This window comes from Urocitellus parryii, chromosome 11, assembly GCF_045843805.1.
Source record: "Urocitellus parryii isolate mUroPar1 chromosome 11, mUroPar1.hap1, whole genome shotgun sequence".
NCBI classification, from domain to species: domain Eukaryota; kingdom Metazoa; phylum Chordata; class Mammalia; order Rodentia; family Sciuridae; genus Urocitellus; species Urocitellus parryii.
This window is the reverse complement of record NC_135541.1, coordinates 102246046-102273128: the sequence shown is the minus strand read 5'-3', so window position 1 is coordinate 102273128 and position 27083 is coordinate 102246046. Positions and strand designations below refer to the sequence as shown.

Below are 27083 nucleotides of genomic sequence, written 5' to 3'. Positions count from 1 at the left end.
CCTCAAAGCACTCACATTTCAATTACTTTTCTTTTTTAAAAATATTTATTTATTTAGTTGAATTGGATGCAATACCTTTATTTTATTTATTTATTTTTATGTGGTGCTGAGGATCGAACCCAGGGCCTTGCATGTACTAGGCAAGAGCTCTATTGCTGAGCCACAACCCCAGCCCTCAATTACTTTTCTTTTTGTCTCCTCTTAACTTTAAAATGTACATGATATAAATTTTACCTATTCAACCATTTTTAAGCATTTAATTCAGGGGTGTTAAGTACATTCATGTTATTTGAAAATTTCCACCACAATCCTTCTCCAGAACCTTTTCGTCAACCCAAAGTGAATCTCTGTTCTCACTAAACAATAACTAATCATTCCCCACTTCTCCTACTTGTGGAAAACTACTATTATACTTCCTGTGTCTATGAATTTGACTATGATTCTCATATAAGTAGAATCATATTTGTATTTTTGTGTTTGACTTATTTTACTTAGCATAATGTCTTCAAGCTTATTCAAAGTTTTAGAGTGTATCAGAATTTCATTCATTTTATTTTAATTTTTTAATTTCTTGGTACCAGAGATTGAACCCAGGGGCACTTTACTATTGACCTACATCTCCAGTCCTTTTTTTTTTTTTTTTTTTGAGACAGGGTCTCACTAGGTTGCTAAGGGTCTTGCTAAGTTGCCCAGGCTGACCTCAAACTTGTGAGCCTCCTGCCTCAGCCTTCTGAGTAGCTAGAATTACAGGCCTATGCCATCAGGCCCAGCACTAACAGAAGGACATATGGTTCAACTTTTAGTGAAACAATTATTATTGAACATTTATCGGCAAGACATTATACTAGGTGCTGGATTTTTGTGCACCTAGATTTCCCTTCTTACCCACAATGAGCTACCTGTGACTCCCCTTCATTTATGTTATATGTAATACAAACATTTAACCAGAGAAACTGAATACATTTTGTAAGACATTTACCATTGTTTCTGATATTTTAGAGGCTGCAGAGTACCTTGCATGCCTAAGAGTTCAGGAAATATACTTAAGTACCCATAATAGTAAAGAACTTCTAAAGAACAGGTGTAGTGAATTTATAAACACTTTTCAATAAAGCTATTGTCAAGCTGACAAGAGTCTGTCAGAAACCTGACAAGAAAGCTAAAAGGTGACCACTCTTAGAAATCTAACAGAATCCTAAGGACTAGACTACTACCTGGAATTTCTCCTCAGTTTTAATAGTGCCAAACATCTGATTTGCTAGGAGATTACAAAACTAAATTTCTATTGAATTCAGGAAGGAAGCCAGAAAATAAATGTTGGAGAAAAGATATTATTACCCAAAAGGCATATTTCTACATTTCCCCCACCATTGAAATGCCTTGGTGACTTACAAACCTAATGTAGGGCCAAGTATGGCCTGGAGAGGTTAAAGATTTGACTAGTACTATCACATTAATAGCCAGAAATGGAACATTGATATTTCTCTTCCAGGCAAATATTTCCCATTAAATGATTTATTCCTTCCTCTTACAGACCTTGCATTTCATTAAACTATAATAGACAAATATAAATTGTGCATATTTCTGGTACAGAACATGATGTTTTGATATATGTATCTGTTTGATTAAATCAAGCTAATTAATATATCCATCATGTCACTTTTTTTTAATATTGAGAACATTTAGATCTACCCTGTTAGCAATATTCAAGTATTTATTGTTAACTTAGTCACTCTGCTGTGTAATACATGTCTAGAACGTATTGGTCTCATCTGAAACTTTGTATCCTTTGACGACCATCTCCCTACCCACCCATCATATACTTAACTGCCTCTTTCTTAAACAAATAATTGATTTACAGTATTTCTACGAAGCTATGAAGTTGCTCTTCTATCCTTAGGGAAAAGAAGCAAGAAGCAGAGAAAAGGAAGGCTCTTATTTTTCCTGAGTAACAGAAAAATTGAATCCAGGATCTTGAGCTCTGGATAGTCAGGTCTGAAACCTGTAGCGGGTGGCTGGAGGAGGGAATCCAAAGTAAGAGCTGGTTCAATTGCCATAAACGGCAGGCAAGCAAAATTCATGCGGAAATTTGAAGACTTTATTTTATTTTTGTTGGCGGGGGGAGTACTGTGGATTGAACTCAGGGGCATTCAACCAATAAACCACATCCCCAGCCCTATTTTACATTTTAATTAGAGTCAGGGTCTCACTGAGTTGCTGAGTGAGGCTGGCTTTGAACTCGCGATCCTCCTGCCTCAGCCTCTCGAGCCTTGGGATTACAGGCGTGCACCACCGCGCCCGGCCTGAAGATTGTCTTACAGACTAAAACCCACCAACTTTTCTCAACAAACGTGCCAGTTTAGCTGAAGGGCCCAGCACCCACTGGAGGATTCGCATCTTCGCTAGAGTCCCCCGCAGAGCCTGGAGACAGCTGAGTCCACAGAGCGCGGAGTCCTGCGAAGAGCTGGACAGGTGAAACGCGAGGAGGAAACGACATCAAAGCCCTCTAGCTGATATTAAGGGAACAGGCGAGGCACCTATAAGTCTGGATTCTCACAGTTTAACTCTTCGCACAAACTCTCCGACCTCCAAAAGGAGTCCTGCGAAGAGCTGGACAGGTGAAACGCGAGGAGGAAACGACATCAAAGCCCTCTAGCTGATATTAAGGGAACAGGCGAGGCACCTATAAGTCTGGATTCTCACAGTTTAACTCTTCGCACAAACTCTCAGACCTCCAAAAGGCTTACTCTCACCACACGCCTCGAGTTCCCAGCGCCCCTAGCAACCACCCGCAAGGTAAAGCGGAAGAACGTCTCTTGTCCCGCCCCATCAGCTCTAGCTGAGGTCCGCCGAGGAAGCGCGTTGGCCCAATCACCTCTCCGAGAACTAAGACCGGCCAATAGGAGACAGGCGCAGGAGGGCGGGCTAAAGAGGTCGCGGGCACACGCGCAGTTGGGAGCAGAAGGGGGCCTTAGGTGCTGTGGCCGTGTGGTTTAGTTGGGTGCTGTTGGAGTCGTGTTGGTCCTCGGAATTCCCTCGTAGCCACTGCCACCTTCCCTCGTCCTCGCTATGTTCCTCACCCGGTCCGAGTACGACAGGTCTGTGCAGCATGGAGAAAACGGGTCGGGATTGTGGGTAGGTGGGTGGGCCCCGGACCCGGCCGCGGCCTGGGTTCTGCAGTGTCATGGGGCGCCCCGGGAACCCGGGTCTGGCCAGACCTGGCGATCTCTTGCCCTACCCAGGCCCTCCGGTGATTCCCCAAGCTCATCCGGAGCAAATCGGCCGCACTTGCTCTACAGCTGAGTCACTACTGACTCTTAGTGCGGAAGCGAGAAGCTCGGGTTTGTGCTGGGGGAAGAAGCTGAAGGGGCCCAGAACTCCGACCTTTAACCCGGAGAAGATTAGGGGGTCACCCCTCCCCAGTTTACCTTTTCGTGCTAAGAATGACTTTTTTTTTTTTAAGTGCTGCTTGGAATAAAAAGCAACTGAAGACTATTAAATCTGTTTATAATAGGGCATGCTAGGATGTACAATTTCTGCAAAAGCGCACAGGCTAGATCTCAGCTATGCCCAGATATGTTGTCTGGTCTCTTGATTTTATGTGAAGCAGAATTTAGAAAGGTTATCAGGAGTTTTCCCATCCAGCTGGTTTCGCTTGACCAGGGTTTTTCTGACTTTTGTAAAGCTTTAAAGCAAATTTAGTGTTGTTGAAAACCAAATGTAATGTTTTCAAAATTCAGAATTGTGAGGTTGTATTTATTTAAAAGTTTGGGGTTTTTTTTCCCCCTAGAGCTTGGAAATGCTAAGTAATACTGAATGTATTTTTACTTTCACTTTCTATTTGATCAGATAAGTTTTCCAATGGCTGTTTAAGTTTATTAAAAAGCTAGAAAAAGACATTTTCTTTTGTACCAGATAAATTGAGAAGCTGCTTTCTTTGTCAAGTATATGTTGACCCTGTCGTGGTTTCATCACCTGAAGCTACCACTTTTCATCCCTCTACTGACTCATAGAAGGTGTATGAGAAGTTTTAAAACCAACATTTTTTCTCTGCCAAGTAAAATGTCTTTGTTAGTGAGTATTTAGCTTCTAGGGCATTGCAGAGAATCATGTTGGGTGATAAAATTTTGAATTAAGTGTATATGGGAAAATTGTGTTCCTTTTCAGAAACCCTTTATTAAACCTTGTAGTCATTTGCTAAACATATATATGTTGATTGTTTTGTGTTGTTTTCATACCTTCTCAAGAATGCCTAAAATACAGCTGCTCCACCCCTTCCCTTTTGCCAGGAATTGATTCTAGGGGCACTCTCTACCCCTGAGCTATACATACCCCAGTCCTTATTTTGACACAGGATCTGGCAAAGTTGCCCAGACTTGCCTTGAACTTGGTATCCTCCTGCGTCAGCTTCCATAATCACTGGGATTATAGGTATGTGCCATGTGCCTGGCAAATATAGCCCTTTCTTATTTGCTTAACTAATGTACTTGAATATTTTTTGTGTACAAGGCACACTGTTTTGGGTTCCAATGGTACAGCAGTGTATGAGATCAAGATACTTGCTCTTGTGTAGGAGACTATCTTATAAAGAACTATTTACAAAAGTAACTAGTAGGAGACAGAAGTGTATTGACGACATCAGAGGAATTGAAATCAACACTGGAAGTTCTGATGAGAGGTTGCATTTAATATTAGGGATTCATGGAAAACTTCACAAAGGAGCTAATATTTAAGCTGGTATTGAAGGAAGGATTTTAATAAAGACAGTGAAGAGTCAATAGCTTTTAGTTTGAGAATATAGAATGAACAAAGGAGGGGAAATAAATAAGAAAGCATAAGACATGTCTGAGAAAAGTCTTGTCTGACCAGCACATATGATACATGTTATAGGAATAAATAGTAAGAAATATGGGGAAGACAGAATTGTGCTAGATATTGGCTGGTATTTAATATTAGGTTAAGGAGTTTGGGTTTCACTCTAAGCAACTAAGTGCTGTTAATTTATTTCAGAAGTTACATGATCAAAATTGTGTCCGTCACCCCCCCCCCCCCCCCCCCCCCCGCAAAACACATTCTCAGCCCTTTTAAAATTTTTTTAAATTTTGAGACAGGGCCTTACTAACTTACCTGGGGCCTTGCTGAGGCTGGCTTTGAACTTGGGATCCTCCTGTCTCAACCTCCTGAGTTGCTGGGATTACAGGTTTTTGTCACTGTGCCTGGCCATACTTTGTGTTTTATAGAAATTACTTGACTGGGTTGGAGGAAAGAGTGAGTACCAGTTAGGACACTGTTATAATAGGTGAAAGGTAGAGTCAGTACCAGTTAGGTGGCTATTACAATAGTTAGGTGAAAGGTAATGAAAGTAATGAGAATGGAAGGAAGAGTGATTGTTACTGTGAAGAGGTATTTCCTATGAATTGGTATGACTTGTCATATAACAGAATATGGGAGAAGATGGGGAGGAATGGTTCAAATCATTCAGAACTTTCTAGTTTGGGGAACAAGGAGGTTGGTGGAGGTGTTTTAAAATAAGACAACTAGGAACAGTGAAAGATGAACCTGAGTTTCCAAGGTGACAGTATTTGAAGAGAAATATTTCAGATTGGAGAATGTTGAATGTTAGCTGCTAATAGAATATCCAAATGGAAATGTTGATCAGGAATTTAAATTAATTAGGAAATAAGTCAAACTGGTAATAGAGATTTTGGATTTTCATAGCATCTATGAAATGGCTGAAGGAGATAGTAAAGTTTGGGAAGATGGCCAAGACCAGAGCCCCATAGTTTGTAGAATTATTTCATACTCAGCAAATCAATTTTCCAATGTATTATGATAAGGCAGGACGAGCATTATCCTTTTTTTGTTGTTGTTTCTGGAGTTAAAAGCAAACAACTGGCAAAATTAGAACTCAATCCTGGGTTTTCTGACCTCAGACTTTTCTTTCAGTGGTTTTTAAACTGTTCTTTAGAGCTCTGAACTTCCTTTTAAATGGCTACAGGGATATTAAACACAGCAAATGAGAGCTAGGATGGTGGAATTCTCTCTCCACCCCCCCAGTTTAGCTAGTTTAATTCTCATAGGCAGGATAGTGGAACTGTTGAGGACTTGGTCTCAGGCAGTATGACTTATTGCTTAAATTCTAACTCCAGCTCTACCTTTTATATGTTGTGTAACTTTGGGCAACTTACTTAACCTCTATATGCCTCAATTTCCTCATCTATAAACTACTATCTACCTTAGAAGACTATTTCTTAGGACCACTTAGAGGATTAAGTGAGTTAAGTCATAAACCAGACATATAGAGAATGATCAGCAAGTGCCAACTTTTATTATCTGTTTTACATTTTGGGGCCACATATAAAATTTTCTTGGAAAAAAACAGGTGTTTGGTTAGCTGGGGTTGTGGCTCAGTGGTGGAGCACTTGCCTCAATGTATGAGGCACTGGGTTTGATCCTCAGCACCACATAAAAATAAATAAATAAAATAAAGGTATTGTGTCCATCTACAACTAAAATTTTTTTAAATACTTATTTTTTAGTTGTAATTGAACACAATATCTCTATTTATTTATGTGGTGCTGAGGATCGAACCCAGGGCCTCTCACGTGTGAAGCAAGCGATCTGCTGAGCCACAACCCCAGCCCCTAAAAATATTTTTTTAAAAAGAGTTTTGGTTAAACAAATTTGAGAATATTGTACTATATGCTACCTATTATAAAGTTCAGACTCCATTAACCAGGTGTTATAAGCATTTTCATTCATTTGTACTTTTTTTTTGTAAAGATAGACACAACATCTTTATTTATTTTATTTATTTTTATGTGGTGCTGAGGGTTGAACCCATGCCTCACATGTGCGAGGCAAGTGCTCTACCACTGAGCTATAACCTCAGTACCTCATTTGTACTTAAAAAAAAAAATTAAAAAATTGTTTTGGTTCCAGGAATTGAACCCAGGGGCACTTAACCACTGAGCCGAATCCCAGCCCTTTTTTATATTTTATTTTAAGACAGCCTCACTGAGTTGCTTAGAGCCTCTCTAAGTTGCTGAGGCTGGCTTTGAACATATGATCCTCCTGCCTCAGTCTCCCAAGTTGCGTGCACCACCATGTCCAGCTAAGTTATTTTTTGAGTGTTTATTGTATGCTGAAAGCTTGTGTATGTACACTATGATTGGTGCCTTGTCTCCATAAGAACAAGAAAAGGTGGAGGACATAGTTTAGGGTGAAAAGCAGTCTGACAGTAATCTATTAAGTGAATGAACTGGGTTAAACTCTTAGTGTATTGTTACAATAACAGTATTACTTCCTATAAATAACTAGAGAAAAGTACCTGTGAATAACTTGTGCTTAAAAATAAGATTTTAATGTCAAATGCACATAATGGGAAGGGGATAAGGAATAATACACATTTCCTTGGTAATTGCATGGTAATTTTGTGACATGAACTTATCACAGGAATTGGTAAATTGATTCAGGATTGATCTAGGTTAATTTAGAATTGAGGCAGAAAATTCACCTCCTCTCATTGATCAGTTTGGGAAGACTTGGTGAGAGTGGGGCAGAAGTGTTCTATAGTGCCTTAAAGGACTGTACATATTTGTTAATGTACACAAAAGAAAAAAGGCTAAAAGCCTACAGATTGCCTCAAGAAGTTCTATTGTCTTATACTGTTAATGTACAAAAAAACCCATGAGATTGTTGTGGGCAAAGTATAGAGTAATGAAAACATACATAGCCTATAGTCATCTAAGCTAGTTAAAGAATTTGATTTTGGGGGGCATACTGGGGATTGAACCCCCAGGGATGCTTTACCACTGAGCTAAATCCCTGGACCTTTTTTATTTTTGTTTTGAGCTAGAATCTTGCTAAATTGCTGAGGCTGGCTTCAAATTTGGAATTCTCTTGTCTTAGCCTCCCAAGTTGCTGGGATTATAGCAGCTGTGTGCCACCGCACCCAGCAAGAAACTTGAGTTCAGTGTCTGTCTATATGATTCACTTTTTTTTGACAGTTTTTTAATACTTTTTTTTTTTTAATCAATTACAGGGGCGTGAATACTTTTTCTCCTGAAGGAAGATTATTTCAAGTGGAGTATGCCATTGAAGCTATCAAGGTATTTTAGCAAGTAGCATAGATTTTGAAATTATGGCAACCTCACATTTTGCTAGCAGAACATTTGAGTAAATGTGTTTAGCCATTCCTTTAGATAGTGTTTTCATATATCTCTTTAACCAGCCATTATTAACTATTTTTATAACAATTTCAATCCTATTCCTAACATCTATATTAAAACTTTTTGAGCAGGTTAGTAATTCATAATTATTTAATAAGCTTTTTCTAGTGGGGATGGAGGTACATGTTTAGGTTTATAATCCTCTGGGATATAAAGAGGGTGTAGAAATCTAGTGTTGACCCTTCTGTTACTTGATCAAATCATGTAATTAATTACCTCTATTTTCTTGTTGGTAAAGTTTTGAATTGGTACTAGGTACTAGGGACTGAATAAAAGATAAATTGATCTAGTAACATAAAATCAAACATGTAGCAAACATTGTTCCACAAATTAGTAAGATGTCTATACTTAAAATTGGTTATCCTGTAGAAACTATATTTGTTAAATTATGGGTAATCTAAATAGCTTTTCAATTGGTAAATGTTTAAGGAGAAACAAAGAGTTGTAGGAAACATGTATCTAAAATCTTCAAATATTGTGTTGAAAAGCAATCTATGGGGAATGCTTAGAAGAAAGAAAGTAAAACAATGTCCAGGCCCCACCCCAGAAATTCCAATTTATTTATTTATCTGGGTTAAGGCCCAGACAACAGGCCTCAGTTTTTCTATACTTAAAAGAAGTTGAAAATCAGTGATCTAGTCCAAACCTTCACTCTGTTTGAATTATCTATATAGTTCTAAACAGCATCTATTTGTAGAGTTCTAGTGGCAGGTATTTTCTCACAAAGTAGCTCATCCTGTTTGAAATAGTTCATGGTGGTTTAGAGTTTATCCTCAAATCAAAATCTAACTTCCTGAAGATTCTTTCAATTTGTCCTAGTTTTTTTTTTTTTTTTTTTTTTTTTTTGGTACCAGGGAATGCACCCAGGGGCACTTTACCACTGAGCCACATCCCCACCTCTTTTTATATTTTATTTTGAAACAGGGTCTCACTAAGTTGCTGAGGCCTCTCTAAGTTACTCATGCTGGCCTTAAACTTGTTGTCCTCGTACCTCAGCCTCCCTAGCCACTGGAATCCTAGTTTGCCTTTGATCACATAGATTTTCCATAGGACAATTCCTCTTAGAATTAAAATACCTGAAGAAAGGTATTTTGTTTCTCAGTTACCTTTGCTACAAGGAGTAGGAAAGCTGGGGGTAGTGGCGATGCCTATAATCCCAGTGACTAAGATTAATCCCAGACTGAGGCAGGAGGATCTCAAGTTTCAGGTAAGTCCAAGCCTTAACAATTTAGGGAGACCCTAAACAACTTAGTGAGACCCTGTGTCAAGAAAATAAAAAGGGATAGGGATGTGGCTCAATTGTTAAGTGCCTCTGCATTCAGTCTTTAATACCAAAAATTTTAAAAGAGAAAAGGAATCTGGGAAAGGGGAAAGAGATTCTGGTTAGCTGAAGTCATAGAAGTGAAAGTGGAAACTTAGTGTTACTGGTGCAGAAAATGATGTGCCAGCTGCAAGTGCCTTTTTCTATTCTGATGTCTTTGCTTTGTGTTGAAAATATTACTACGAAGTGTCAGACCATCAGAAGTCCAAGCTGTATATTAATCTGGGGCCCCAGCTAAGACAATAGTTCTGCCTGGATGTGCAAGCCAAGAGTAAACCACAGCTTTTAAAATTCCTTAGGGTCAATAATTTCTAGATTATCTAGAGACTATAAAGTATCTGATCTTTGTAGTCATAAGTTGAGCTAGGATAGAAATAGTAATATGGTCCTTAATTAATGAGACCTAACCATTGTGAAAATTAGGTGCTTAGAAGTTAAACAGTCTGTTTATTGCTTTGGCAACTCATGCATGCGTGGCCAATGAGAAAGCATTTTGCTAACCATTAAGACTTGAGTTGTATCAGAGGAACTAGAGAACAACTGACCATTGAAATGTTGATACTGAATGGTATAGGTGAAATGTATCCAGCAAAGAAAAGGAAAAAAGTGCGTACGAGTAGGTGTTTTTGGGTTTGGGGAAGGGGTGGAATCAATGTTAATGTCAAAATAGCTATATTCTATCAAGCCTATCCATATTGGTTCCTATGCTAGTTAGTTATATTCAAGAAATACTACATAGTTCAAATGTTCTCTCGCTTCCTCCTCTCTCCAGTTCCCACAAAGATAGGTAGGAGAAATTTAGATAGAAGTATAATATTGAAATATCTGGAAGGAAATATAAATGTAAAATGAAATTTTTTTGAATTTGGTATATTTTAGAAAATATCCTATCTCAGAAATATTGACCTTTTTTAGATTGGAATATATAAAACAATTAGAATAACTAAACACTATGTGGAATTTTCTGGCGATGGGTTTCTGAATGTTTGTTTTAAAATTTTTAAGTGCGTATACATGTGATATTAGAGTGAGAAGGCAAAATAGTTCTATAAATTGCATAACAAAAACAGCAATCCCTGAAGCTTGCCCATCTATTTTCAGCTTCCCAGAGGCAATACTTTAAACTGTCTTAGCTGATAACATTCTTGGTATTATATATCTAGACTCAGACTTACTTTTTTTTAATCAGACATTATCCACAGACTTAATAACAGTTCTAAATAAAGTCTCAACTTTACATATTTGAAAAATAATGTGTGAGACATCGTTTAGTCTGTAGACATGGTAAGCCTATTATACATAAAGATTGATGGAGTTCTTTGGAACCCTTTGTAATAATGGGCTCAAGTCTGATGCTCATATTTGGCAGTTATTGCTTTATAGACCTAACTGAATATAATGGAAATTCAGAGGAGAGAGCGGTCATATGCAAGGCTTTATGAATAAAGAAGAAAATTTGGAGAGGCAGAAGGAAAACTGTATTCCAGGGGAGATTGCTTTAGCAGGTGTGCAAGGCTAAGTGATAATAATGGCTTGAACAAATGGGGTAGGCTATACCTGAGGGAGGAGTTTTGTTGGAGAATATTGAGTAATGAAGTTGGAAGGGAAAGGTGGCCTTAGATTAGCAGGGAGCTGGAAGCTTACTTAGATATTGCTATAGATAATACAGTGAGATATTAGTTCTTGAGAGAAGAAATATAAAAATAGCATTTTATTAGATTAGGCTGTACCATGAATGATGCATTGCAGTTAATGATTAAGGATGAGACTATAGGCTAGGGATTAACTCAGTGGTGGAGTGCTTGCCTAGCATGTTCAAGGCTCTGGATTTGATCCCTAATACCACATAATAAGTAAATAGATGAGACTGTAGAAGTCATATAATAACACTTGTTGAATTATTATATGGTAGATTCCACTTTATGTATTAATTCATTAATGTTTATCCTTCTTGATGTAGGTATTATCCTCATTTTGCAGCTGGGAAACTGAGACATGTAGAGGTTGATGACTAGGAGTATTGCATAGAGACAGAGATGAATTTAAGCTCTACTGGATTAAATTAATGAGCTTAGATTAAATTTGTATTTTAATGTTGTCAGTAGTGATGGTGGTCATTCCCCCCGCCCCCACGTCATATAGGTTTGGGGAATGTCCTCTTTTGGGACAGACCAAAATGGACAGCAAAGGTGAAAAGAGACAAAGTACAGAAAAAAGTTAGGATTTTATTACTTTCTTGCCCTCTCTGTTTAGAACTTTAGAATCCCTTTCTCCCTTCTAAAATTGGCATTAGAAGGGATCATTTTCAGATGATTTAAAGACTATTAGACTTCCTTTTCAGAAGCTCAGAATTCTATAAATCTATGGTCTTGCTATTGACAGGAGCATTGTATTATTTATTAGGGTGTTTCTTGTTCTCTCTGCATACTAGCCATGGATAATCAAAGTTTCGGTCTGGTGAAGATGTACAGAGAGATTTCTGGTGAACATGTGACACTGTTTTTTGATTTGTACATGGTAACCATAACATGTTTCTTTTTAGCTTGGTTCTACAGCCATTGGGATCCAGACATCAGAAGGTGTATGCCTAGCTGTGGAGAAAAGAATTACCTCCCCACTCATGGAGCCTAGCAGCATTGAGAAAATTGTAGAGATTGATGCCCATATAGGTAAGGAGTAGGGGAAAGCTGTTTTGTAGGAATCTTTTCTGGGTTTATTAGTTCTGTGTTGTTCTAAAGGGGAGATTCATGAGATGAATGCCTTGTCCCCTGGCTAGCTATCATTTTCCAGGCAGTAGGCCAGTGTGCTTAATTTTAGGAGTAGAAAGCAGTTACAGAGCAGGCTGTCATGTGTGAGAGACTAGGGTGTCAACTAAGAGAAATTCTCAAGTGGAAGGTCTAAGGTTCTGAGAATTATAAGAGTAATAGACTTTGATAGAACTTGTATGTGGTTTTGTTTAGCTTGTGGACAAAGACTTAAGGAACCTCCCCCGGGCTGCTGAGAGATCAAATTTTAAAGGGCAAATGGTCTGGTTCCCTTCTACCACCTTGTTACTGGGTGCCTAAGAGCCTGAGGATGGGATGGAGTTTGGGAGCTTGAGGTGAAAAAAACAAATCCTCTTTTGCAACCCAGAACTCATTGTTCAGTATGAGTTTGATACATGTAAGCAGGAATATTATTCCTAAGACAGCTTAAAAGTGATGGGATATTGATAACTAAAACGATTGGTTCTAAGACTAACAAGTTGATAAAAAGCACAGGTCATGAGAGAAATCTCAGCTGTATTGATTTCAGTATTCCATTTTTCATATTGTGACACAAGATGGCAGCTAAAGGGGGGAAAAAGTATTTTAGACTTTGATCAGATCAGTCTTCCTGTTTTCAGATTTATCTTTTTATTCCTTATCCTCCCCTCCCCACTTTCTTTGGTCTTTACTGTAATTCTCTTGCCTTGGCTTCTGACATTGTAGTATTACAGGGTGAATAGTTCTGTTTATTTATAGAATGGAATTTTAGTTAACTATGTAAAGTTTCTTTAAATATTTATTTTTTAGTTATAGTTGGACACAACACCTTTACTACTTTTATTTTTATGTGGTGCTGAGGATCGAACCCAGGGCTTCACACGTGGTAGGCAAGTGCTCTACTGCTGAGCCACAACCCCATCCCAACTATCTAAAAATGTTTTAACCTGCCTAGCCATCTAATTAATGAAACATTGGTAAAATAATTAATGCTTGAAGGCAAAGAAAAATGCTGTGGTGGCTGGGAACATGGTATAATATCGTTTTAACTATCGAAACAGATTTAATCTGTTAAAGTAAACACAAAACGTTCTAATTTTATCTCAAACCACTTTTCTTTTGGATGAAGGCCAATGTCATTTTAATTCAGCAAATAGAGAACAAACATTGTGCAAGACACCAGGGATACAGACAGGAAAAAAGACAGTCCTTGTCTTCTAGGAGCTTACAATCTAAATGTTATGCTGGACATGTATAAATAAGTAAATGTAGTTAAGTGGTACAGGTATTAAGAAAGATTCTAGTGTGTGCTCCGTAGGGGCATAAAGGAGGAAAAAAAAAAGTTTTGCCTGAGGCTAGTGGTAGGGCAGCTTTCAGAAAAGGATTCCATGAGGGTGATGCTTGAGCTGAATTTCATTCTGAAAGATGAGGAAACTTAGTGTAACACAGGAAAAGCATTCTAATCAGAAGAAATAGAAATGAACCAAGGTATGGCTGTATAAAATATAAATGCACAAACACTTCAGTATGACTGTGAGGCGAACTATGGCAAGAGATGAATCTGGGGTCAGAATATAGAATTCCCTTTTTACCCTGCTAAGGAGCTTGGACTTGATCCTTTTGCTTTGATGATTACGCTTTTAAGAAGTGAGGTAGTTCCCTTTAGAATTTTAGAAAGAACATTCTGATAGCAATGTTAAAGATAGGGTAAAGGGCTGAGAATGGAGGCAGGGAGACCAGATAAGAAATTTTTTAATTGTCAAAGCAAAGGGATGACAGGACCTTATGCAAGACAATGACCAGAAAACAGAGCGGAAGGGACTAATGCCAGATAGGTTAATCAGATAGAGACTGAGAAAACTTGGAATCTGATTGGTTGTGAGGACCAAGGAAGAGGACAGGTCTAGAAGGGAGAATAAGATGAGTAGATTGAGCTGTAATATCCCTGTAGATACATTAAGGGAGTCATTTGACCTTATAGCTCTGAAACTTGAGAGAGATACCCCTGGGCTGAGATTTAGGCTTGAGATATCATCTATAAGTTAACAGTTCTAGCCATAACCATGGGCATCTTGGACCATTAGGCAAATTTTCTCTCTAACATAACTAGTTGGTGTGTTTGGAATAGAGAGGTAAAAAGGCTTTTGATATTATTTTGAGGTCTTCCACTATAGCACATAATGAGTGGTTTCCTTTTTCTTATTTCTCAGGTTGGGTTGTTAGGATTTGCTTAGTTCAAAAATGCATCATGGCCTACAAAGAGTGCTAAAGGGATTCTCAGGGATGTTCTACATGGAAATTCATGTTTGGTTGGCTGCTGCTCTTCTCTGTCTTCCATCGAACTATCTAGATTTCTATGCCATTGTGAATGGTTGTTTTCTTCTTTTTTTTTTTGTATCATCATTATACTGGGGTTTAGTGCCAATGATTTCCCATCTATTGGTTATATTGCCATGGGATTGAGCTGTGCCTCATTATTCCACTCCACAATTTCAGTGTTTTCCTGAGTTGATAAAAGGATTTATAAGGATTTGGCCTCTGTGTCACTGTTGCTTTTATATTACAGGTTGTGCCATGAGTGGGCTAATTGCTGATGCTAAGACTTTAATCGATAAGGCCAGAGTGGAGACACAGGTAAATAGCATCTTTTCTACTTTTTTACTCTGATGCTTAAGTTCCTTGTGTATTGGTGATAAAGCTTCCTGGGCTACATTTCATGTGTCAGTATTAGTTGCAGCACTTGGGAATGATTTTGGGTAGAATCCCCACTTCCTGGGGCTTAGATTTAGCTACCTAATCATTGCAGTTTTAAGGAAGCTCTGGTCAATAGAGGTGACAGTCTTCGTCTTCTTGATTCATCATATATAATGCATACATTACACTGCATTCTGTTCCCTCATTGACTTTCTTTGGGAGCCCCGTGGCAGGAAGTGGTCATAGTTAAGTAACATTCTCCCTACAACCGCCTTTCCTGCCATCTTGTAGGTAACTTCTTCTCTGGTAAATAATGAGTTGTATTAGGCAACAAATACTTGTTAGGAATGCTGGGGGTTTTATTTTATTTTTAGCTGTGTACCTATAGCCTAGAGAGTAGGCTAATAAGGAAAAAAAAATATCTCAAGGTAAAATTTTTTGCCTTTATTCACAAATTTGTCAGTACTTAAGTAATAAGTACTTTATAACAGAATTATAAGATAGAATCTTTGACCAGGGAAAGTGGTACTTGATATAGCATTTGCTGTGTGAGAAGACTAAACTTGGTGTTTGTAGGAGTTAACCCTTTTTTTTCAAAGGAGTAACCCTCTAGTTCAGTTCTTGCTTAGTCCTTTTGATATGTTTATTTCCAGAGCTATTTCTCTTGCAGTTCCAAACAACCATAGTCTAGGAAAAACATGCTTGAGCCTTCAGTTTCCAATCACATTTCAAAGGGATAAGCAGTAAGATGGTGGACTACCTTAATTCCCTTCTTATTAGAAAGGTATACCATTTTGTGCTCTTCCTCCAGAACCATTGGTTTACCTACAATGAGACAATGACGGTAGAGAGTGTGACCCAGGCTGTGTCCAATCTGGCCCTACAGTTTGGAGAAGAAGATGCAGATCCAGGTGCCATGGTGAGTGTGATGCTTGTGTTGAACTCACTCACTGTTCTGTAGAACTTGGAACATTTGTTCTCGGTACATACCTTTCCCAGCCTCTCTCACCTGCTTAATTTATAGCCACTTATCATAATACTGCTTCTTTTTGGTTCTAGTCTCGTCCCTTTGGAGTAGCACTGTTGTTTGGAGGAGTTGATGAGAAAGGACCCCAGCTGTAAGTACCATTTTGCCATCGTTTCTTCCTTTTTGGGGGAGAATAGTAATTATTTTAATTTGGATCAGGGGCTAGTAGTGTAAATCAACTAAGAAATTATTTTAGATTTGGAAAAATAGAAGGGCTTTTAGTTCTAAAGTTTGGTGGCTGTGCTGTTTATACAAACAAATTTGGGGATGTGTGAAGAACTCCACGATTGGAACCAGTGCTAATTCTGGAAAAAATTAGAGGTAACCTTATTACTAAAGTCAGGATATGTTTTAGAGTTTTTCTTTGGAGTGTGGATCTGATTCTCATTCTCAAATATTAGATAGGCATACACAAGTGCCAATTTATATATACCATACTTCTCTTCTAAATCCTGAGGACATTAGCAATTTTCTTATATCCTTTTTTAAAAGATCTAGCCTTTTAAAAAAGTTTTTCAAAACATAGAACATCTTTTTGGAGCTGTGCCTCAATATTTCAGTGTATCCCTTAATACAGGGCCAAGCATTTGTATTTTTTTTTAATATTTATTCTTAAGTTTTAGATGGACACAATATCTTTATTTTACATTTATGTAGTGCTGAGAATCCATCCCAGTGCCTTGTGCATGCTAGGCAAGCACTCTACCATTGACCCACAACCCCAGCCCCTGTATTTTTATTTATTTATTTTTTTAGTGAGATGTTTGTTGCATAAAATGCCACCGCTCTTAAGCATTTTAATTCTCCTTTTGGGGTTTTGCAGGTTTCATATGGACCCATCTGGGACTTTTGTACAGTGTGATGCTCGAGCAATTGGCTCTGCTTCAGAGGGTGCCCAGAGCTCCTTGCAAGAAGTTTACCACAAGGTAATCAAGCATTCTCACAACTTTTATTACTATATTTTAAGTAAAGGCATAATTTACATGCAATAAAATGTATAGACCTTAAGAGTTCAGTTCTAAGGCTAGGGTTGTAGCTCAGTGGTAAATTAGCACATGCGAGGCCCTGGGTTCGATCCTCAGCACCACATGAAAATAAATAAAATATTAAAAAAAAAAAAAGTTCAGTTCTATAAGTTTTGACTATTGTGTATACCTTTAGAACCAGAACTGAAAACAAGATATAGAATACTTCCCTCAACCCCCATCACCACACACTACCATTGACTGACTTCCCTTCATGAAAGATTTCTCTGTAGCGTGTGATGCTGTCTGATAGCATTTGTCCACACAGCTTCTTTCAAAATTGGAGTCAAACTCTGCTGCTGCTTCATCAACTAAATTTATGTAATATTTCAAATTGTTGAAATTTTCAACAGCATTCATAGGACCTTCATCAGGAGTAAATTCCATCTTAAGAAACCACTTTTTTTGCTCATCCTTGAGAAGCAACTTCTCATCTGTTAGTTTTGTCACAAGATTACAGCAATTCAGGCACATCTTCAGACTCCATATCTAATTGTAGTTTGTTGCTATTTCCACCACATCTGCAAATCACTTCCTTTAATGAAGTCTTGAACCCCTCACAATTATTCAAGAGGACTGGAACCAACTTCTTTCAAACTCCTGTGAATTCAGTATGTTGAGCTCCTTCCATGAAACATGAATGTTCTCAATGGAATCTAGAATGGTGAATCTTTCCAGAAGATTTCATTTATTTTGCTTAGATCCATCATAGGAAGCTATACTCTTAAAAGCTGTTTTTTAAATGTTAAGACTCAAAAGTTGAAATTATTCCTTGATCTAAAGGCTGTGGAATGGGTGTTGTGTTAGCAGGCATGAAAACAGAATTAATCTGATTGTACATCCCCATCAAACTATTGCATGACTGGGTACATTGTCAACTGGCAGTAAGATTTTGAAAGGAATCTTTCTGAGCAGGAGGTCTCCATTGTAATCTTAAGATATTCAGTAAACTTTGTTAACAGATGTGCTGTCACATAGGCTTTGTTCCTTTTTAAACGAGTATAAGCAGACTGAATTTAGTATATTTCTTTAGTATATTTCTTAAGGGCCTAAAGAGTTTTAGAATGGAATTGGGCATCAGCTTCAACTTAGTTACCAGCTGCATTAACTTATTTACCAGCTGTAACAAGAGAGTCATTCTGTTTTTTGAAGCTAAACACTGATTTCTCTGTAGCTATGATGAAGGTAATAGATGGCATCTTCCAATATAGACTTTTTCATCAACATTGAAAATCTGTTGGTTAGTGTAGCCACCTTTGTCAGTGATCTTAACTAGATCTGGATAAATTGCTTCAGCCTCTACATTAGAACTTACTTTTTCACCTTTCTTTTCTTTTTTTTTTAAATATTTTTTTAGTTACTGATGAACCCGTATTTTATTCATTTATTTATATGTGGTGCTGAGAATCAAACCCAGTGCCTCACACATGCCAGGCAAGTGCATTACCGCTGAGTCACAGCCCCAGCCCCTCACCTTGCTTTTTTATGAATCTACTTCTACTAGCTTCTAATTCTTCTTCTGTAGTGTCCTCACCCTTCCGTAGCCTTCGTAGAATAGAAGACATTTAGGGCCTTGCTCTGGTTTAGGCTTTGGCTTAAGGTAATGTTGTGGCTGGTTTCATCCATCCAGACTATTAAAACTTTTCTTCATACCAGCCATAAGGCTATTTCACTTATCATTCGTGTATTCAGTGGAGTAGCACTTTTAATTTCCATCAAGAGTTTATTTCCTCTGCATTTTCAGCTTGGCTAGCTGTTTGGCACAAGAGGCTTAGCTTTTAGCCTGTCTGTGCTTTTGATATGCCTCCCTCACTAAGCTTAATCATTTCTAGCTTTTGATTTAAAGTAGAGACAAACAACTCCTCCTTTCACTTGAACACTTAGAGGCCATTGTAGAGCTATTAATTGGCTTAATTTCAGCATTATTGTGTCTAAGGGAATAGGGAGGCTTCAGGAGAAGGAAAGAAATGATGTAATGGCTGGTCAGTGGAGTAGTCAGAACACTTGCTATATTTATCAGTTAGATTCATCATATATTTTTTTTTAATTTATCATGTGGGATTGGTTTGTGCTAATCCAAAGCCATTACAATAGTAACATCAAAGATCACTGATAAAAGATCTCCATAACAATGTAATACTAATTAAGTTTGAAGTGTTGTGAGGATTCCCAAATTGTGACACACAGACACTTAAGTGAGCACATGCTGTTAAAAATGTTACCAGCAGACTTGATCAGTGCAGGATTGACACAGCTGTATTTGTAAAAAATATAGTATCTGCTAATACAGTGAAATAAGGTGTGCCTGTAATGTTGATCTTACATGTGGAGAAAATTAGGTACACACAGGATATAAAAAGAGTGGGTTTTCTAAACCATTTGGGCATTATTATCTATGAGAGATCACTAATATTATGTTATCTTCTAAATTAAAAAGGAATTCAGATATACACTAGAGAGTGCTGCCCCTTCAACTTCCTTAAAGGTCATTTACTGTATGAAAGTTGGTGATTCTGTGGTTCATAATGAGGCATTTTTTTCTCCGAATAAGTATATTCTAACTACTTACCATTTGCCTGAATTTTGGAGATGGTTATAGTGCCCTGCACAAATTAATGTTTGATTTATTAATATTTGCTAAATAATTTCTTCAGGGGATAAAAGGGAAATCTGAAGGAAGGAGGGATTATATACAATTAATCGCTCATTTTCTCACCCTTTTTGTTTCAAGTCTATGACACTGAAAGAAGCCATCAAATCTTCACTCATCATCCTTAAACAAGTAATGGAGGAGAAGCTGAATGCAACTAACATAGAGGTATTTTTCTATTTTACTGTTTTTTTCGGATATCATAACCCCCATTGCTGAAGATTGACTGGATCAAGAAAATTATATATGCTCAGTCTTTAGGATATTGATAGCATTTCAATAAGTAGCTACAGTAAAGTGGTGATGAAAGAAGCCAGAGTTCAGTGAGTTAAAGAGTGAAAGGGAGGTGATGAGGTAGAAAACACAAGTATGCTGCTATGTCGAGAAGACTGATTAATGTGATCAGAAGACAGCATTAAAGAAAATGACTTTGTCTTCTTAAGGATGGGAAAAACTTAAATACTTTTTTAAACTGAGGAAACTAGTGGATAAGAAAAATGTTAAAAAAAAAAGATGAGATTCAATGGTGATAGAGAAGTTCTAGAAGAGGGAAGACATGGTACAAAGGAAGGAGTTGGTTTCAAAAAGTAATATTGGGGCTGGGGTTGTAGCTCAGTGGCAGAGTGCTTGCCTAACGTGTGAGGCACTGGGTTTGATCCTCAGCACCGCATAAAAATAAACAAATAAAGGCATGCTGTCCATTTACAACTACAAAAATAAATAAGTAAAATTAGTTCAGCATCATGAGTAGCCCTCTATATAGCAAATTCTGTGCCAAATGCCAGGGATACGTAACAGAAATTTCAATACTTAATTAGGTAGTACTGCGCAGTATAGAGAAATATGGACAATAAGAGCCTAGGGTGAAACTTCTAAATAACAGATTAACGTGTGAACATATAACTTAGAACATTAGGAAAACATCCTAGAAGAGGTAATGATGTCTGGAGAAAGGGAGCAAACGGGTATTTCAGGAAGAGGGAGCAATATGTGCAGAGGCTCAAAGATGTAAAATAACTGTTTAAAATGGAATTCCAAGGTTTTTATCTAACTGCCGGGTGTGGGATGTATGGAAGATAGGAGAATGGCAAGATATAAGATTGGAGATACATGGACCAGATGGTGACAGGTTGGTTTGGAGGTAAATTGGGAGAGATGTTCTTTATTTGCTTATTGTTAGGTTACCTGCTGAGCAAGGGTGAATGCAATAGTGAAGTTAAGAATGGGAAATATTGGGCTGGGGTTGTGGTTCAGTGGTAGAGCACTTGCCTGCATTGCCTGAAGCATTGGGTTCATTGCCCCGCACCACAGGAAAAAAAATAAATAAAATAAAGATATTGTGCCCATCAACTAAAAAAATACTTTAAAATAAAAAAAATGGGAAATATTTGGAAAAGTCATTATAGGTGGAGAAAAGGGAAGATGGAGATGAGTTAAAAGGATTACTGGGTTACCTCAGAACACTAGCTGAAGCTGGAATCAGGGGACAGATTGTTCTTAAGTCAGGATAGAGCTTACCCTTGGAGGAATAGTGTCTTAGTCAGCTTTTTCACTGCTGTAACAAAGACCTGACCAGAATAATTTTAGGGGGAAAAAATTTATTTGAGGGCTCACGGTTTCAGAGGTCTCAGTCCATGGACAGCTGGCTCCATTCATTGCGGCTCAAGATGAGGAAGAATGTGACAGAAGAAAGCCAAGAGAGACTCTGCTCGCCAGATACAAAATATATACCCCAAAGGCGTGCCTCCAGTGACTCACTTCCTCTCGCCATATCCTACCACTTACCACTTAGTTAATCTCATCAGGGAATTAATTCATTGTTTGGGTTAAGGCTGTCACAACCCAGTCTTTGCTCCTAAACCTTCTTGCATTGCTCACATATGAGCTTTTGAGGGACACCTCACATCCAAACCATAATACATAGTATATATTTATATTATATATAAATACATACATATATATACACACACACACACACACACACACACACACATACACGTGCATGTATATTTTTACATACGTGTGTGTGTGGGTGTATAAAAATCCTTTTTTGTGGTGCTAAGGATCCAACCCGTGTTCTCACGCATGCCAGGCAAGAGCTCTGCCACTGAGTTATATCCCCAGCCCTAAATATTATATTTCAGTTAAAAATTTTAAAGTCCAACTAATGCAGTAATCATAAATCAGTAATTAAACCAATCAGTACCTACCAGAATGTTAGCCTCACTCATGAGAAAATGGATGGTTGGATTAATGCCCAATGGGGATTGACTAGTTAAGAACAGAAGAGTGAAGAATACTTAGGAATGTTGTTGGTAAATGTCTCACCAGTATACTCACTTCATAGGCTGTCATGAAAGGGACAAAAGAAGAGACTAGCCTAGAATTGGGAGTTTGAGAGTGTGGTAAGGGAGTTTGGCTTGCTCCTCAAGCAGTGGAGGGAGAAGAGTTTAACATAGTTCTTTAGTGAAAAAACTTAATTCATAAATACAATGTTTTTTGTTTTTTTTTTAAACCTTCTTAACAAGGATTTGAAAATACTTCCACTTCTCCCCTGTCTCTGAAATGACGAGGTGCAATAATAGTATGATACTCCCAACTCAATCCTTAGGAAGGATTTTATCAGTTCCTTTCTAGAACTTTGTTTTCTTTGGTACTGAATAAGAGTGTCTTAGCATTTTTACTAAGACTATGTCCTTGCCACCTCAGAAGAATTCAAATGTAGCTCTTGATTCCATAGCAAAGGCTCTGAGGCCTATTTGGTTCAACTGAAACTACAAAGATGTTTTCTTGCTTGTTTGCTTTCAGTGACACTACAGTGTTGCTTTGCAGTGAGCATCACGTGTGGCTCTGTCATTAATCTCCCTGATAATAGATTTCTTCACATTAAAAAAGGGCACTTCCTTGGGCCTGGGATTGTGGCTCAGTGGTAGAGCACTTGCCTAGCACATGTGAGGCCCTGGGTTCGATCCTTAGCATCACATAAAAAAAAAGATATTGTGTTCAACCACAACTAAAAAGTAAATATTTTTTTTAAAAAGGGGCACTTCCAATTGTTCAAGACTATTCATTCCACCATGCTTTCTAAGCCTGTCTGCCTATAAGAGTCTTTGGAAATGAAGTTCAGAGATCTGTATTTTGGAAAGCTCCTGTAGTAACTCTGATGGTCAGTCTAAGAAGACCAGCATGAGGGTCGAGCCTTTCCTCTAGAGCCCTTCCTTTCCTGTCTCCCTTATGTTCTCATGACTCTAGTGTTTCCATGAGAAAGGGAAGATTGGATTCTGTAAAACTTCCTGTTTGTCAGATTATCTGGTCATTATTATTTGAAATTTCTGAAGCATTCATCTCAAATATGACAATTCCAAAATTAAAATTATTTTCTTTCCAGAAAATCATTTCTTCTTCTTCTTCTTCTTCTGTTTCTAATGCTAGTTGATGATAGCACCCATGTTTTTGTCATTCATACCAAAACCTGAAATATTTTGATTTCCCTTTTTCTTTATTAAATTGTGTTTTACCCCTTTGTAAAAATAATTCTCATGTAAATACCCCTTCTCAATTCTTATTTCAGGTACCTTCTTTTGTTCAGGTCCCCATTTTGCATTTCCCTTATATATTTTTCAGAGGTCTTGTAACTAGTTTTCCCTTCCTACAGCCTTGCTCTCCTCTGTTTCAACCCATTTTTCCCCCTCATTCTTGTGCTACTGAAGTGAATTTTTCAATTCACATCCAATATTAATTGTTATCCACTTTAAAAATCTTATCTTACTCCTAATGTGTACAGGATAAATTCCAAACTTCTTTTTATGGCAATTTAAGTCATATGTCTAATCTGTTAGGTACTTTGTTAAGCATTTTACATGTATATCTTTTAATCCTCACAACTCTTAAGATAGGTGTTCCTGTTTTCATTTTACAGATGAGGAAACCGAGGCTTTGGTAAATAGTAACTGGTACCATTTGGTAAATGGTAACTGGTAGATGGTAGAGTCAGTATTTGCACCCAGGTCTGTACTTTTAGGTCCTGTACTTTTAACCACTATAAGATACTCATCTGTGAGCTCTGACCCCCACCTCGCATCAAGGCCCTCTCATTTCATCTTACTCCATGTGCATCCTCTGCTACAGCCATATACAGCATTTGTTTTGCAAATACATCATGTTTCATGCTTTTATGCATTGGTACAATGAGTCTGCCCATCGTCTCGTTGGCTGTCTGACCCATTCTTGCCATTCTTCAGTATACTACTATTCAAAGGTTTTTTCTCCTTGATGCCTTCCTGGGCTCCTTGGTCACTCTTTTATGTATGTTAAGCTTTATTATAACTTAACTGACATTGAAAGCTTTTAGCATCCAGTGCCCTTAATAAAAGATAGATTTTTCTTCATCTTTGGATCTTTAGTCCCTTGTACAACTGCATCTAGTATTCAAATTAATTATTATTATTATTATTATTATTTTTTTAGAGAGAGAATTTTTAATATTTATTTTTTAGTTCTCGGCGGACACAACATCTTTGTTGGTATGTGGTGCTGAGGATCGAACCCGGGCCGCACGCATGCCAGGCGAGCACGCTACCCCTTGAGCCACATCCCCAGCCCTCAAATTAATTATTGATGGTGTAAATGAAAGAAAATATCTATTATACCTGCTTCACAGGTTTTTTGCAAGCAAGAATATAGAAAAATGTGCCTCCTATTCATTATGTAAATAACATCATTATGTAAATGTAAATTTTTCTCATCTAATGATGAGTAACTACCTGAAGGTGATACTTGGTTTAAACCCTATTATTACTGATTTGCATCTTAGTTCTGTAGGACTGTTCTATACAGAGTTTGCCCAATTTCTATATTTTAACTCTTGTAATATTATGCAAATGTATTTGGGACTCCTGACATTTTGTGTAATTGGATATATCTTTTGGTAGACTCCAGAGGAGACTGCAGGCTTTTAGAGAACTTTTTTTTTTTTTTTTAAGTTGTTCCCAGAGTAGATTTCTTAAGATGTGCAACAGTCTTTTTTTCTGAGTTTTACTTACAAATGAGGCAGGAAATAATAAACATCATGTAACTGGGTTATGTTAATTCTGCATGGCAACTTTCAAATTATATTAATTCAATCCCTGGTACCAAAAAGAATTAAAAAAAAAAAAAAAGAAACTTAATCAGCTTCATCAGTAATGAATATTACTTAAAAATGCCCTAGTATATTTAATTTTAAAATTTAAAAAAAAAAAGGAATGGCATTTAAAACAAACATAAAGGCTTTGCAGCAAATGTGAAATGATACCTTTTCTTCAGGATTGACCAAAAAATATGGGACTGTGATCATCACAATAATGGAAAATATAGTAAAGTTAAATTTGAAGCCATCTTTTGACCCTTGTTTTTTGTTGGTTTAATAAATTATAATCTGAACTGTTTGTAATTTTTAATATCATCAGTCACTACTGACTTCCTGTGCCATTTTTTATGGAGTCTTTTCATGGTCAGTCCTTTTAAAAAACAAAGCAAACCTTTCTGTTAAGTTGCCACACATACAGTTCTAGAGAAAATATCTAACAATAATAGTTAGCAATTATTTGGTGTTTCTTATGTTAATCCTCAAAACTAATCTATAAGTAGTATTATTATCCCCATTTTACAGATGAGGAAATAAATGCACAGAGTGGCCAAGTCATACACAGAAGTATATGCAAGTATATAAATACACTTTAAATATATTTCTATATGAATCCTTAACAGAAAAAGAGTACTGACTCCATGTACTTTGCTGCTAACTTCAAGAATTAACAGTGATGCCAGGCATTTGGTTAACTATTACATTGTAGGTTAACCTCAAAATAGAAAATTTGGTCAATAAGAGTTTTTATTTTGTAGTCAGAGAGCTATTTTAGGGACCTGCTGCCTGGAAAGGATATCCCTGGGACAGCAGATCCCTTAGTTCCTAATGAACAGCTGCATCACCAACACAGTTTTCTCCTGACCATGCTAGGGCTATCATCAGGGAATCAAGCCCAACTTATAAACCCCTTTCTGTTTTCTTTCCAGCTAGCCACAGTGCAGCCTGGCCAGAATTTCCACATGTTCACAAAGGAAGAACTCGAAGAGGTTATCAAGGACATTTAAGCAAGAGTGATCCTCAGAACTACTCTGGGACAATTTCAGTTCTCCAGTTGCCCTTAAGTTTTACTTCCAGCTCCTATTCCTTGGAAAATCTCCATTGTCTGTGCATTTTTTTTTATGATGTCTGTACATAAAGGCAGTTCTGAAATAAAGAAAATTTTAAAATATGTGTTAATGGTCTGTCCTCTTATAATGTTTGAAGTGCTTACATTAGCAGGCAAAAAGGATAGGGTATTAATATCCTTATCCTGTGTGAGTGCCTGTTCTAAAATTATTTTAGTTGCTCTCTCCAACAGTCAACTCTAGCCACAATTCCTTGGTGCTGATAAATGAACTCAAACTAGCCCAGCTCCTCCCAGTGGTTAATAGATGTTAATACCACTGTAAATCCATTTAAGTCCTGTAGTTTCTCTTAAATAAGTATGTATTTTTTGCTGCATTTCTTTATATGAAGGAAATGCAACTAATTGACCATCAAAAGAGCATGTTTTGGAGTCCTCAAAAGAGTGATGGTTTGGGATAAGCCATCTCTAGAGTTCTTAGTTCTTGTGCCTTGGTGGACAGTTTAGAAGGAGTTTTCCCTTTTTAGGAAGTTAAGAACTATGAAGGGGCTGGGGTTGTGGCTCAGTGGTAGAGGGCTTGCCTGGCATGTGTAAGGCCCCAGGTTTGATTCAGCTCTGCATATAAATAAGTAAATAAATAAAGATAAAGGTCCATTGATCAAAAAGAAGGAAAAATAGGGCTGGGGATGTGGTCCAGTAGCTGAGTGTTCCTGAATTCAATCCCTGGTACCAAAAAAATTAAAAAAAAAAAAAAACTTAAAAATTAAATTCATGATCTTGGCCTCAATGGCAATCATTTACAGATCTCAGCCATATCAGTAAAAGAATTGTAAAATTCAGAAGTGGTTTACATTAGACTTTGGAATGCACTATGAACTTCCCTCATTAGAGCTGCCATCATATGAGTGGTTAAGATTGTTTAAAGAATCATTCTATTTGACCCTCAAATATAATAATAGCAAATAAGTATCATTGTTACTAGCTAACAGGTGTAGAATCTAAGGCTGTGTGTCCATGAATTGGAATCTGACTTGAACTCATTTTCTGGTTTCAAATCACTAGCCCTTGGATAATAGGGAAATCTCAGAGAGATTTGAAATGTACATGCACGTATGTGCAGTTTACCTAACATGTAAATGATGCAGAATTGATTGAAATTCACTAATGGGGACCCAGGATGACTTGCTGGGCTCTGTATTC

At 37.5% G+C, this 27083-nt stretch overlaps 1 protein-coding gene and 1 pseudogene across 1 annotated transcript; both read left to right on the top strand.

The window, feature by feature from the left end:
- Positions 1-2912: 2912 nt before the first annotated feature.
- On the top strand, positions 2913-25988 carry Psma5 (proteasome 20S subunit alpha 5). Its single transcript, XM_026402852.2, has 9 exons — positions 2913-3098; positions 8045-8111; positions 12095-12221; positions 14863-14930; positions 15802-15909; positions 16050-16108; positions 16841-16943; positions 19774-19860; positions 25747-25988. Exons 1-9 carry the CDS (start codon positions 3070-3072, stop codon positions 25822-25824), a joined length of 726 nt encoding a protein of 241 aa, XP_026258637.1. The 5' UTR covers positions 2913-3069; the 3' UTR covers positions 25825-25988.
- Positions 12585-12729, top strand: LOC113192676 (small nucleolar RNA SNORA40; annotated as a pseudogene).
- Positions 25989-27083: the final 1095 nt, after the last annotated feature.